At 34.4% G+C, this 12,294-nt stretch overlaps 1 protein-coding gene across 4 annotated transcripts; it reads left to right on the plus strand.

The window, feature by feature from the left end:
• The first annotated feature begins 6,143 nt into the window (after positions 1–6,143).
• LOC140813980 (pentatricopeptide repeat-containing protein At3g53170) lies at positions 6,144–11,357 on the plus strand. 4 transcript variants are annotated; one of them, XR_012114049.1, is made up of 4 exons: positions 6,144–6,510; positions 7,052–8,147; positions 8,243–8,413; positions 10,782–11,357. XR_012114049.1 is itself a non-coding variant. In XM_073172820.1 (3 exons), the coding sequence occupies exons 1-3, from the start codon at positions 6,175–6,177 to the stop codon at positions 8,250–8,252; spliced, it is 1,449 nt and encodes a 482-aa protein (XP_073028921.1). In that variant the 5' UTR covers positions 6,144–6,174; the 3' UTR covers positions 8,253–9,145. The 4 variants fall into 4 exon arrangements, 2 of the variants coding, with proteins under 2 accessions (XP_073028921.1, XP_073028920.1); XR_012114048.1 differs by lacking the exon at positions 10,782–11,357 and adding an exon at positions 8,688–9,145 and having other exon boundaries at positions 8,243–8,561; XM_073172820.1 differs by lacking the exon at positions 10,782–11,357 and having other exon boundaries at positions 7,052–8,154; positions 8,243–9,145.
• The last annotated feature ends 937 nt before the right edge of the window (positions 11,358–12,294 follow it).

Consider the following 12,294-nt stretch of genomic DNA (forward strand, 5'->3'; position numbering starts at 1 on the left):
GGCTTCCTCCTGGCCTCTGCTGTGACTGAGACGGTGCTGGCTGAAATAAAGGAACAACAGCTGATCGTCTACTCCACTGTGCCGCTGATCCAGATGATTAGGCTCCCTGGGATCTTTGGGAACCCCTCTGTGGACACACTCTGGCAAAATGTCCATGTTGTTTGCAGAAGTGACAGCTACCAAGTACTCCTTGACATTGTTCAGTGGAATGTCTCCCGCCACAATTTTCGCAGTAAGCCCCGGTATAACTCTGTTTGGAACCACTAGAGTTAGAGGAACTGCCGCCAGACTTCTTAAACTGCTTTCCTCTAGGCTTCAGAAAATCTTTCTTTCCACCACTGCTACTGTCCCTCTCGAATCGGGGAGGTGGTTGCGGTGGTCTCGGTGCGGAAGGGACATCTGCAGCTCCTCTCTGCCTTATCAGGCCCGCTTTAGCGTCTTTTGCTCTATTCATGGCATCCGCAAAGTTATTTGGTCGCCCTGTGTTTACTAATGTAAATATATCGGGATTCAAGCCATTGATGAACTGATCAGCAACGGCCTCGTCATTTTCAGCCACATGTGGAGAAAATTTCAACAAGGTAGAGAACTTGGTCACATATTCTTCAATGTTCAGCTGACCCTGTCTCAAATTGGCAAACTCCGCCCCCTTGTCTTTCCTGTACGACACTGAGAAAAATCTCTGATAAAACTTAGTTTTAAATATATCCCAAGTAATAATCGTACCTCGATGCTCCAAGGCTCTCTTCATCGTAACCCACCAGCTCTTTGCAATGTCCTGCAACTGGTGTCCTATCAGCCGAACTCGTCGTTAATCTGTATATTCCAACAAATCAAACAACATTTCTATGTCATTCAACCAACTCTCACAGTCAACCGAGGTCTCTGTTCCTTTCAGGGTTGGCGGTTTGAATGTCTGAGATCTTTTCAATAATTTTTGCATAGGAGTGGCTGTAACATCCATGGGAGGATTCGAAGTACTACCTTGTTCCGGTATTCTTCTCGGAGGCATATCTGATAATCAAATGGATTAGTAACCTAAACCAATTAACCTGTTTCACTTCAGTCCCCTCCTCCGATCATCTTACTGCTGATCGAGAATTGGTGTCGAGTCATTCTCAATAATACATATTACCACTCAAATCAGATAAATCAAGTAACATGTATATCAAAGCAGTAAATCATGCTAGCAATCACAAGCAAGGAAAGAAAATTCAATCTACCCCGCTCACTAACTTCTATCTCAGTCTCAAGAACCTACAGTTCTAGTACCTACTGCTCTGATACAACCTGTTGTGGGGACCCGAACTTAATTCAATTCTTAATCACTTTCTGGGAATAATTAATCAATTAAAATAAACAGGGTCTAATTTTTTTTAAAATACAAAAGTACGCAGCGTATGAAATAAACCTTATTTCATTTACAAGATCACTATCCAGATCTAAATACAAGTCCTGTACAATAATAGATCATAATAACTATTGTTTCTTCACTACATCTCAAGTGATGTAACAGATCTACTCCTAAGTCCGGATCTCCACGCTAACTGTCTTCTCTCATCCTCTTCTCGACCTTGATCCATTCTCACCTGTTGTCATGCACACATACAAAACAAGACAACAGCCGGATAACTCCGGTGAGAATAAATCCCAGTATAAACCATGTACACATGCAATCATATAAAACATATACAAAAGCATATAATAAATATTCTAACATGTATCAAATCAGAAACATAAATCAACATCAAGCAATGAATCACACTCAGAATCAGACTCGACTCAAACAACGCGTCGTCTCAGACTCGACTCAACTCTAACCTAGGGATCCCGATGTCTGGATATTGATAATTATATTGAATCTCAGTCGATAGGAATGAATCAATCCCTAAACGGCATCGATATGATTCACGCATCTCGTCGCGCATGTGCGCAAACACACCTCCTTGCACATATATTTATATCTTTTCTCCCTTATTCTTCCAGTCTAATCCGTTCTGTTTATAATCATCTCAATTAATAGAGAAATCATTCCAGATTAATCTCAGATTACGGTAAATATACCCAAATAATTTCATATTACGGTAATCGAATTCTCGGGCCTTACAAAAACAAAACTCCATGTTTCTATAGGGGGACATGAAATATTACATACTGCTGAATTAATTCACATCAGACCAGAGTTCATACCATAAATACTCCTCATTGCAGCTTGCATTTGGTAACAAAACCACACATTTCTCATCTGAGAATTTTTGGATGTATGGTATACGTGCCTATTGCACCGCCTCAACGAACAAAAATGAGACATCAAAGAAAGATCGGAATTTATGTTGGTTATGACAGCCCATCAAAAATTTGATATCTTAAACCTCAGATGTAACGTCCAAGATTCGACGACTGTTCTCCCTGTATCAAGACGAGTCTTTCCAACGTGCTTATGTCCTCACTCACACGCACCCTTGGAAACTTCCAGGAGGTCACCCATCCCAAAATTGCCCCAAGTCAAGCACGCTTAACTTTGGAGTTCTTATGTGATTAGCTACCGAAAAGAAGATGCACCTTCGTGATATGAGTAGTACAAATTAAATCTTTTAAGCCCTCTTCAACTGTACAGTCCATTACATTGAACAGTCTCGGAATTCCTCTCATTCTTGTGTGGGTCGGTTCATTCATGTTCCCTCCACCTAGAAGCCTGCCAGGAGCCGCTCATTGTCCGTGCAACTGATGGCACTGGCGTTCACCCCCCGCCCTCTTCGGCCCCGGGCCTCACATCAGACATACGATGTTTTTACTGCACGTTTTGCTGATTGTCATTTTAATGAGGAAATATTCTCAATTTTAGGGGAAGAAAAAAAACATATCGAAAATAAATTACATGGCATACATCATCATTGTTACATCTAAATCCAAGAACTAAACAATGTGAAAAAGATGTACAACAAATTATGCACTTGCAAACAATAGCAAATCAAATACCAGATGCATTTACAGACACAAAAAGAGTAAATAAATCATATATACATGCTGTAAATGTCCCTGCTCGAATTGAAATTCCAAAGAAATAAATTGAAGTCACTCATGATGTCATTAAACGCTTGAAGCGTGGAAGACCAATTGGTTACGAGGATAAAAATCCTCGAAAAAGAAAAAACATAGAAAAACATGATGATCACAAAATAGAGAATGATATTCTGGCAGAAATACATGATGATGAAAATGTTCTATCAAAATCACAAACTAATGAGAATCGTGAAACCTCTATCAATTACATTAACACTGGAAAAATATGGAATCGAAAAGATATAAAAGAAATTGATGAGATATTTTCTTACAAGGTGGAATTTGACATCATAAATGATAATGAAGATCATGAACCAAAATAAATTGATGAATGTAAAAATCGACATGACTAGATAAAACGGAAAGACGCCATCTAGGTTGAATTGGATTCGCTAAATAAACGTAACGTTTTTGGACCTATAGTCCTTACATCTGAAAGTGTAAAATTTTTTGGGTACAAATGGGTTTTTATTGGAAAGATAAATGAGAAAAATGAAATAGTAATATACAAAGCTCGACTTGTTGCACAAGGTTTTTTTCAAAGGCCTGTAATTGATTATGAAGAAACATATTCTCTTGTTATGAATGCAATTACGTTTCGGTATATGATTAGTTTGGCGGTATCTGAAAATTTAGAAATGTTTCTTATGGATGTTGTCACAACTTACTTATACGGATCACTCGATAGTAATATATAATATATATATATATATATATATATATATATATATATATATATATATATATATATATATATATATATATATGAAAATCCCTGAAGGATTTAAGATGTTTGAAACCCAAAGTTCAAAATCCAGAGAATATTATTATGTAAAATTGCAAAGATCATTATATGGGTTAAGCAATCCGGTCAAATGTGGTATAATCGACTAAGTGAACACTTAATGAAAAAGAGATGTGTAAACAAATCAATATGCTCTTGCGTTTTCATTAAGAAAACAACATCCGGTGCGTAATTATTGTTGTATATGTTGATTATTTAAACATCGTTAGAACGAATAAGGAAATTTAAAAAGTTGTGTTGTACTTGAAGGAAAAATTTGAAATGAATGACCTTGAAAAAACAAATTATTGTTTGGGTTTGCAAATTGAACAAAAAAATTGTGAAATATTTATTTACCAGTCAAATTATATAGAAAATGTCCTTAAACGTTTTAATATGGATAAATCAAATTTTTTAAGTACTGAAAAAGATCCATTCTGTTAATGTGAAGTTGATGAAGTTATTCTTGGTCTAGAAGTATCATATCTAAGTGTTGTTGGTGCCCTTATGTATCTTGCAAATTGTAAAAGACCTGATATATCTTTTGCAGTAATTTTTTTGGCAAGATTTAGCTCATATCCAACAAAGAGACATGGAACAGAATTAAACATATATTCCGTTATCTACGAGAAACGACTGACTTGGGACTTTCGTATTCAAAAGATACCAATCAAAGCATAATTGGTTATGCTGATACTGAGGATTTATCTGATCCACACAAAACACGTTTCCAAACCGGATATGTATTTACTCGTGTAGGCACTGCAGTTTCTTGGCGTTCACAGAAACAAACACTCGTAACAACTTCATCAAATCACTCCGAGATTATTGCACTATATGAAGCAAGCCGTGAATGTGTGTGGCTAAAATCAATGACCGAACATATCCAAATCTCATGTAGATTATCATTCGACAAAAAGCCTGTGACACTATATGAAGATAACGCTGCATGTGTAATCAAATAAAAGAAGTATACATAAAAAGCGATAAAAATAAACATATTCCCTCTAAGTTCTTTGCATTCCCCCAAGAGCTTGAGAAAAATAAAGATAATGATATTCTTCACATTCAATCAAGTGAAAACATCAGATCTCTTTACAAAGGCACTTCATACGACAATATTCAGAAAGTATATATATAATATTGGGATGCTCAATCTACAAAATTTGTGAAGAATCGTTCGTGTTAACATGAGGAGGAGTTTATGTGACTGCACTCTTTTTTCCTTTACTATGATTTTTATCCCAATAGGTTTTTCCTAGTAAGGTTTTTAACGAGACAATATAAAAACACGTAATGAATACAATCATCAGGAGAAGTGTTGAAAATAAGATATTGAGTGTTGAAATTAAGAGTTGTAAATATTGAAAATCAGTGTGTGATGATGTATGTAATGATGTATTTATTTTTGGATTATTTCCAAAGAAATTCTATAAATAAGTCTCTCAATTTGTGAAGATAAACACAATTGAGTGGAGAAAATTTTATAAAAATGTGTAGTTTAATATATTTTGTGAGTTTGAGATTTGTAGTTTTTGCCGTAAATTTTTACTTTTAACAGTGTTTAAGATATTGATAAATTATCATTTAAAAAAAAAGAAGAAAAGATATTGATAAATCATGGATTTTAGAAATGGGTATATATGATTGATCTTTTATTGATAAATAAATTCTTGGACTGCATGTTGAATTGTTTAATAATTATTTGTTGGCTAGTTAAGGTTTTCACTGTTGAGTTTGATGAAGAGTTGAGATGTAATTGTGGTTAATATTTTTGGTAACGTTTTTTTTATATGTGTACAGTTTTTATTGATTTGAATTATTATATAATTAAAAAAATCAATTGAAATTTGATACATATAACAATAAGTTATTGGTACAAAACCAAATGTGACAAAAAATGTCGTACAGTCTTCTCCTTGATTTTTTTTTTCTTGATTAGACATTTTTTTGTTAGAAATAATTTTTTTTCTACTTATTTGATCAATTTTGGATTTTTGTTTATTAAATTTCAAATTTTGATTTTAGTATATTAACTTTAATTGTTATTAATTTGGTCTGACGTGATATAACACATATCAATACTTTTCAACCGATAAAAATTTGTGTGAAACTGTTTCACGGGTTGTATTTTATGAGACGGATATCTTATTTGGGTTATCCATAAAAAATATTTTTTTATGCTAAAAATATTACTTAAAATTGATCCGTTTTACATATAAAGATTCACGACGTCGTTTTTCCAACATACATGCTCTTTTCCATATTACATTAACATTTTGCTCCGGGGAAAAATATTAAAAATCAAATCAAATCAAGCAGCTCGGATGTGGTGTCCATTTATAACCTCACATCCAGACTTACAGTTGACGGTTGCAATGGAGCTCCATCTGCTAAACCCAGTTGCCGTCCGAGTCTCGTGCTTCGCTACGAAATCGTCATCCAGGAATAACCCAGATTATGACAGCAGCATGGAGTCACGGGGCCTCCAGTTCCGCAAATTCTCCAAAAAAGACCTCTCAAGAATCTTGACAACCGAGGCCGCCATTAATGCAATTGAAAAGAAGGCAAATTCTTCCAAATACAGCAATCTCTGGCCTAAGGCCATCTTGGAAGCTCTAAATGATGCTATTAAACGTGACCGATGGGAGTCTGCTCTAAAGGTTCTTCCTTTTAGGACCTTGTTTTCTATTGATTGTTTGTCTTTGTTTGTGATCTTATTCGCATTCTTGTTTGGTGGCGCTTGGATTTGCATCTGTGTTGTTCATGTTTTGTGGGCATCTAAAATATGCTGGAAGTTCTTTTTATGATATCTTTTGTGACTGGAGTGTTGATGGATGCTACTGTCAGAAGTTGATTTTTGATTTTCTTGAAATTTTAGTGCAAATATTGTGTTTCTGATGCTTTTTTGTGTTAAGATTGTTGTAAGTAGCTGTTTCAAAGTTAATCAAATGGATGGTGTTTTGCAATTTCTTGAGTGGGGATAAACTTTGTGTTGTTCTGGATAAATTACATGTGACATTTCGAATATTTTTTACTCGAAGTGGATCGACTGTGTTGCTTGCTCGGTCCTGCTTGCTCCCTAATTCAATTAAGACAACTAAACCGTTCCAGACCCAAGATTTTTGCATTTTATACGTGCAAAATGAGGTAGCGTGTGACTTTGCCATTTTTTTAATGAAAAATTGTTTCTCTTGCCTGTAGATATTTGATCTTCTACGTAGGCAAAATTGGTACGAGCCCAGATGTCAGACATATACAAAGTTGTTAGTAATGCTCGGCAAGTGCAAGCAGATTGGTCAGACAACTATTCTTTTTGAGACAATGCCGGCTGATGGCCTCCGGCCTACCATCGATGTTTATACCGCTCTTGTTGGTGCCTATGCACTCAATGGCCTCTTTGATGAGGCATTTCGTGTAGTTAATGATATGAAGTCTATCCATGATTGCAAACCCGATGCTTTTACTTACTCTATCCTTGTGAAAGCCTGCATGAAACTCCGTCGATTCGATATGGTAGGGATAATCCTCGAAGAGATGTTGCTTTCGAGAATTGAGTGTAGCACTGTAACTTACAATATTCTGATTGATGGATATGGCAAAGCTAAAAGACTTGATTTGATGGAGACCTCCTTGACAGAAATGATTCAGAGTGAAAAAAGTCATCCTGATGTAATCACTTTCAACTCTGTCATAGCGGCTTATGGCAGTTGTGGAAGGATTAAAGAAATGGAGGGCTGGTTTGATGAGTTTCAGCTAATGGGAATAAAGCCTGACGTTATGACTTACAACATTCTGATCAAGTCATATGGGAAATGTAGCTTGTACGAAAAAATGGGATCTGTTATGGAGTTTATGAAGAAGAGATTATATTCTCCAACAATTGTTACCTTTAACATATTAATTGAGACATTTGGAAAGGCTGGGAACATTGAGAAGATGGATGAAATTTTCTTGGAAATGAAACATCAAGGACTGAAGCCTAACTCAATTACTTACAGCTCTCTTACATGGGCATATAGTAAAGCAGGGCTTGGGGGAAAAGTTGATTCAATTTTAAGACAAGTGGAGAATTCTGATGTGGAGTTAGATACTCCATTTTTCAACTGTATAATTAGTGCTTATGGTAGTGCGGGTGATGTCGAAAAGATGAATGAATTATTCATGGCAATGAAAGGTACTGGATGTAAACCAGATTATATAACCTTTAAAACTATGATTCAAGCCTATCGTGCACAAGGAATGATCGAGGTTGCTCAGATTTTGGAGAATAATATGACATCCGCGAAGGAGACTTTAGGTACCACGTAACCATACTTGCTCATTTTTAGTGAAGTTGATATATCACCTGCTTCTCTGTATTCTTTACTCACTAGTTTTATGTTTTATTTACAGAACTCCATAAACCTGGACACTGAGGAATAGTCCTAACTATAGCCAGAGTTGATCAAGAACTTCGATAATTTTTAAGGATTTATTTATTCTTCTGTGAGGAAGTTGGTGGTAGGAACTAGAGAAGCCATTAACCATGGGAAGATATTGCCATCTCCATTAAACCTTCGGCTGGTGAGTACATTCTCCTATAAGCCTAATTTAATTTGCAATATTTGAAAGTTTACGAAGTAATTATTTCAGGACCATGTATTAAGAGTGTTTTAACATCCTCATTTTTTCACTGTGATGGATCTTCTGTTTTCTAATGCTTCATGCTAAGGTGTGTTTCTCTTCAATTGATTGCATATGTTAAGTCTCCTATCTTTAAACACCACTCATTCTGCAATAACATATTCAGTATGTCATAAACTATTCTTCAATAGGCCACAATGCACACGCCTTTTAGAAGAATGCATGTCTGTCTGAAACTTATCTTAAAGGAATTATTAACATGAACTGGATAGTGTTGATTTGGATACGAAAACTCTCTACCATGAGATTTAAGACATTGGCTGACCATCAACGATCAAAATTTAATAAGTTTGAATTAACTTTTCATATAGCAGTTCTTGGATAAAGAACTACTATCTCAAATTCTACGTTTCTGTAATATTCGGACAATCCAAAAGAAGGTTCAACCAACAGTTGTCCTTTAGGTTCACAATGTCAGCTCCCTTATCGCAAGGGGGGATAAATCGATGTAGAGAATCATGGATTTGTTGTATCTTTCTATTTCTTTATAACTCGCACATATATGCATCAAATTATAGTACCTCAGTTTGCAAGGATGGTTCCATATGACTTGTCGTTTTGCAATTTAGAGTATGTTTGGTTGGAGAAATTAATGGACTAAAAACATTATTTTTTTTTTTGAAAAAAAACCTACTTTCTCAGAAAGTATATCGTTTGTTTACAAATTTGTAAAAGTTCATAATCACTTTTTTAAGCATTTTCAAGCCCTACCAGAATCTGACTTTCGGGCTTCTACTTCTATTTAAAAATAAATACAAAAACATTCTTAACATTTATCCAAACTCTAAAACCGCTTCTACTTTTTTAATTAAAGCACTTTGTATAGCTGGACTTATTTAAGTGATTTTTTAAGCTACAACTTTTGTTTCGAAAACTCGACGAATTTACGGTTTGTTTGAAGTTTGTATGAGGTAAACATAAAACTTAAAGAATTTCCAGCTAAACTAAAACTGTTAATAAACTAATATGCACCACACTCTAAATCTGAAATTGTAGAAACTTAAACAAAAGCAAATAAAAAAATAATTGTCACCTTGGTAGGTTGGATTTTACTATTTAATGAAATGAAGAAATCAATTAAAATTTATTTTAATTAATTAACTAATAAGAAATTGATTGATCGTACACCCAGAATTCTAGTCCTAAATTCTTATTTTTTAATTTAGGAGTTCGTTAAATATAACAAATCCATTTGATATTCGATTGGACTCATGTATTTTCATTTAATTGAATAACTACTATGTGTAGTGTAACTAATTGTTTGAAAATCAATATCCACGAACCAAATAAATATATCTAGCATGATCTGTGCATCAAATATTTGTTCAGTTGTGAAAAGATCTGATTAGGCTTGATATATGATGTTTACCCACTACTAGATCTGAGTTCATCCACTAACAGCATATTAAAGGTGTCCATTCGATGACATGTAAATCGCAGATTAACGTAAACGATGAACAGAAGATTAAACTAAATTAAGTTAAATGCCAATCCAATTTCAACATAGAATTCAATGTAGGTTATATTTTTGTAAACTCTAGCCTCTAAAAATAATTAATAACATGATCAAATGAATAATTTCGAGTAGAAAGTGAATGAATAAACCCATTCTTCCCTAGTGGAGCAAAAACTGTTCCATTCAAGAAGCAACAGAAATATAGAAAGTGAGTTCCTTAATAATGTGTCATATTGTTTTTCAGCTGCCTGTCAAACATTGTTTCTTGCCTTTGTTTATAAAAAAAATTTCTTCAAAATGTTCTTGGCCGAAGTGAATGAATTTGGCAGTTCGTTCGTGATGAACATGCAAATTGTAGTTCATGCTGGTCTGCGAACTAACTTCTGACAGATTTTGCAATTTATTTTTCGTTTTGTTTCACTCATGTAAATTGCAACGAACAGTTTTGTGCTGTGTTTGGTCCTTTCTTGGCGGTCGAATGTGTTGGATTTCTTTATTTCTGCAATCGTGTCCATTCTCTTTGCTTGCATCCATATTCCTTCCCCACAAGTGAAAAGTGCAAAGTTTAAATTTACTGGAATAATATATGATAATTCTAATTGTAATCATTTTGTACATTATTTCTATAATAAAATCACTCGTAGAATATGCTCAATCACGTTTCGATTGCAGATTGTGAATCCTTAGCTTAAAACTCCGTAGTTCTTTTCACAAAATTTGTACTCTGAGTCTGCCAATTTCTTTGTTCTTTTTTCTTTTTCTTTTTTTAATTATTTTGGTTGCTTCTATTAGTGAGATTGGTTTTGAAAAATATATGTTGCTGGGCTGAAATTTCGAGGAAAATATATGTTGCTGTCCGCCGGCCTAAATTTTGGACAGATGCAAAGCGGATTAAATGATCACATAGAGGTTCCAATCCTCCCCAGTCATGGGAGGACCCGAACCGTTTTGCGTCCTCAGGTTTGCTCATTCTGGAGACCTTTTGGCATTCTCAGTACTCGGGTTAAGGAGGGGAAAAAACTTTATTCTTCCCAGATTTGATGTCATACTTCCGAATACAAAGATTGCGCAACTGGTTTTTTGAGCATTCTGCCAGTTTTAGCAACTTCAACTGGGGATGTTACTTGCTATGTCGAAATTATGTAAACATGCTTATGCATATAAATCTGGTGCTTCTAATGAGAATACAGGTACATACATATAAGACTTGTGATAAATAATCATGGAAAGGAGAACCAACATGTTCCCCAGTTAAATTTATATAGTGGAGCTACTACCTGTGTATGGTTTCTAAGAATGTTTTCTCATACGGGATATAACCCTTTTGAGGAACCAGCAGTCCAAAGTGTCAAAACTTCAGGGAAATAGGACTGAAAGCTAAAAACAATAACTGATTAAATTTTGACTACTTGGATGACCAAAATCTAAAATATATATCTTACAAAACTATTTTGGCAAATTTTTTTCTTGTTTAATAATATGCTTGTCTTAGTATTTTCTAAATGCCGTTCAAATGTGCTTTCATAAGATATGATCTCTATTATATCTTTATCTCAAGCTTATATCTTTACTAATTTTAAAGTAAGGTCTAGAAAATTCGAATTACGTAAACTGAATGCATACAATCTAATATTTTATTTAAAATATTTGTTTAATGATTTTATGTATGTAATGAATGATTATGGCATGATTAGAGTTTATCTCATGATTATTTTAAAAGTTTCATGCATTAGAGTTTTAAGCGGTATTTTGCGCTCGAAAATGGAGATCGAGGATAATCAGGAAAAAAAAATATTGAATGAATAATTTAAATTAATTAATTCGGAGTGTTTTAAGGGTGTTTTTCGAAAATTGGGTTTTGGTGGGTATTTTTACTCGTCTGGTCATATTTTTAATTGTTACACAAATTTTATCGAATCAGAGGACTTTTTGAGAGCTCGGACAAATATTTTCAAAAATGTACCTAAACGAAATAGTTTTCGGTGTTATTGGGCTTGTTGGGTTTATTTAATGCTAGATGAGCTCAAAACCTTTTTTATTTTAATTGAGCCCAATAGTACACATTTTAATTAACCTAAACTACATTTAAGCAAACCCTAACCATACTTAATACCTTGTGGCCCCCTCTCCTCCATTCACAGGGGCGGAGGCACTCAAAGGTTCACCCGGGTTTTAGCCCGGGTGTTCCAAATTTTTTTTTAGAAATTTATATGTAATTTTTTTATAATTTTGGATAAATTTGATATTAGTCCGGGTAGATCAATTTAAAATATTAAAAGATTTTAGAGTTTAAAATTTTAGCCCG

The sequence above is a fragment of the Primulina eburnea genome, chromosome 15 (genome assembly GCF_022965805.1).
Source record: "Primulina eburnea isolate SZY01 chromosome 15, ASM2296580v1, whole genome shotgun sequence".
NCBI lineage: Eukaryota > Viridiplantae > Streptophyta > Magnoliopsida > Lamiales > Gesneriaceae > Primulina > Primulina eburnea.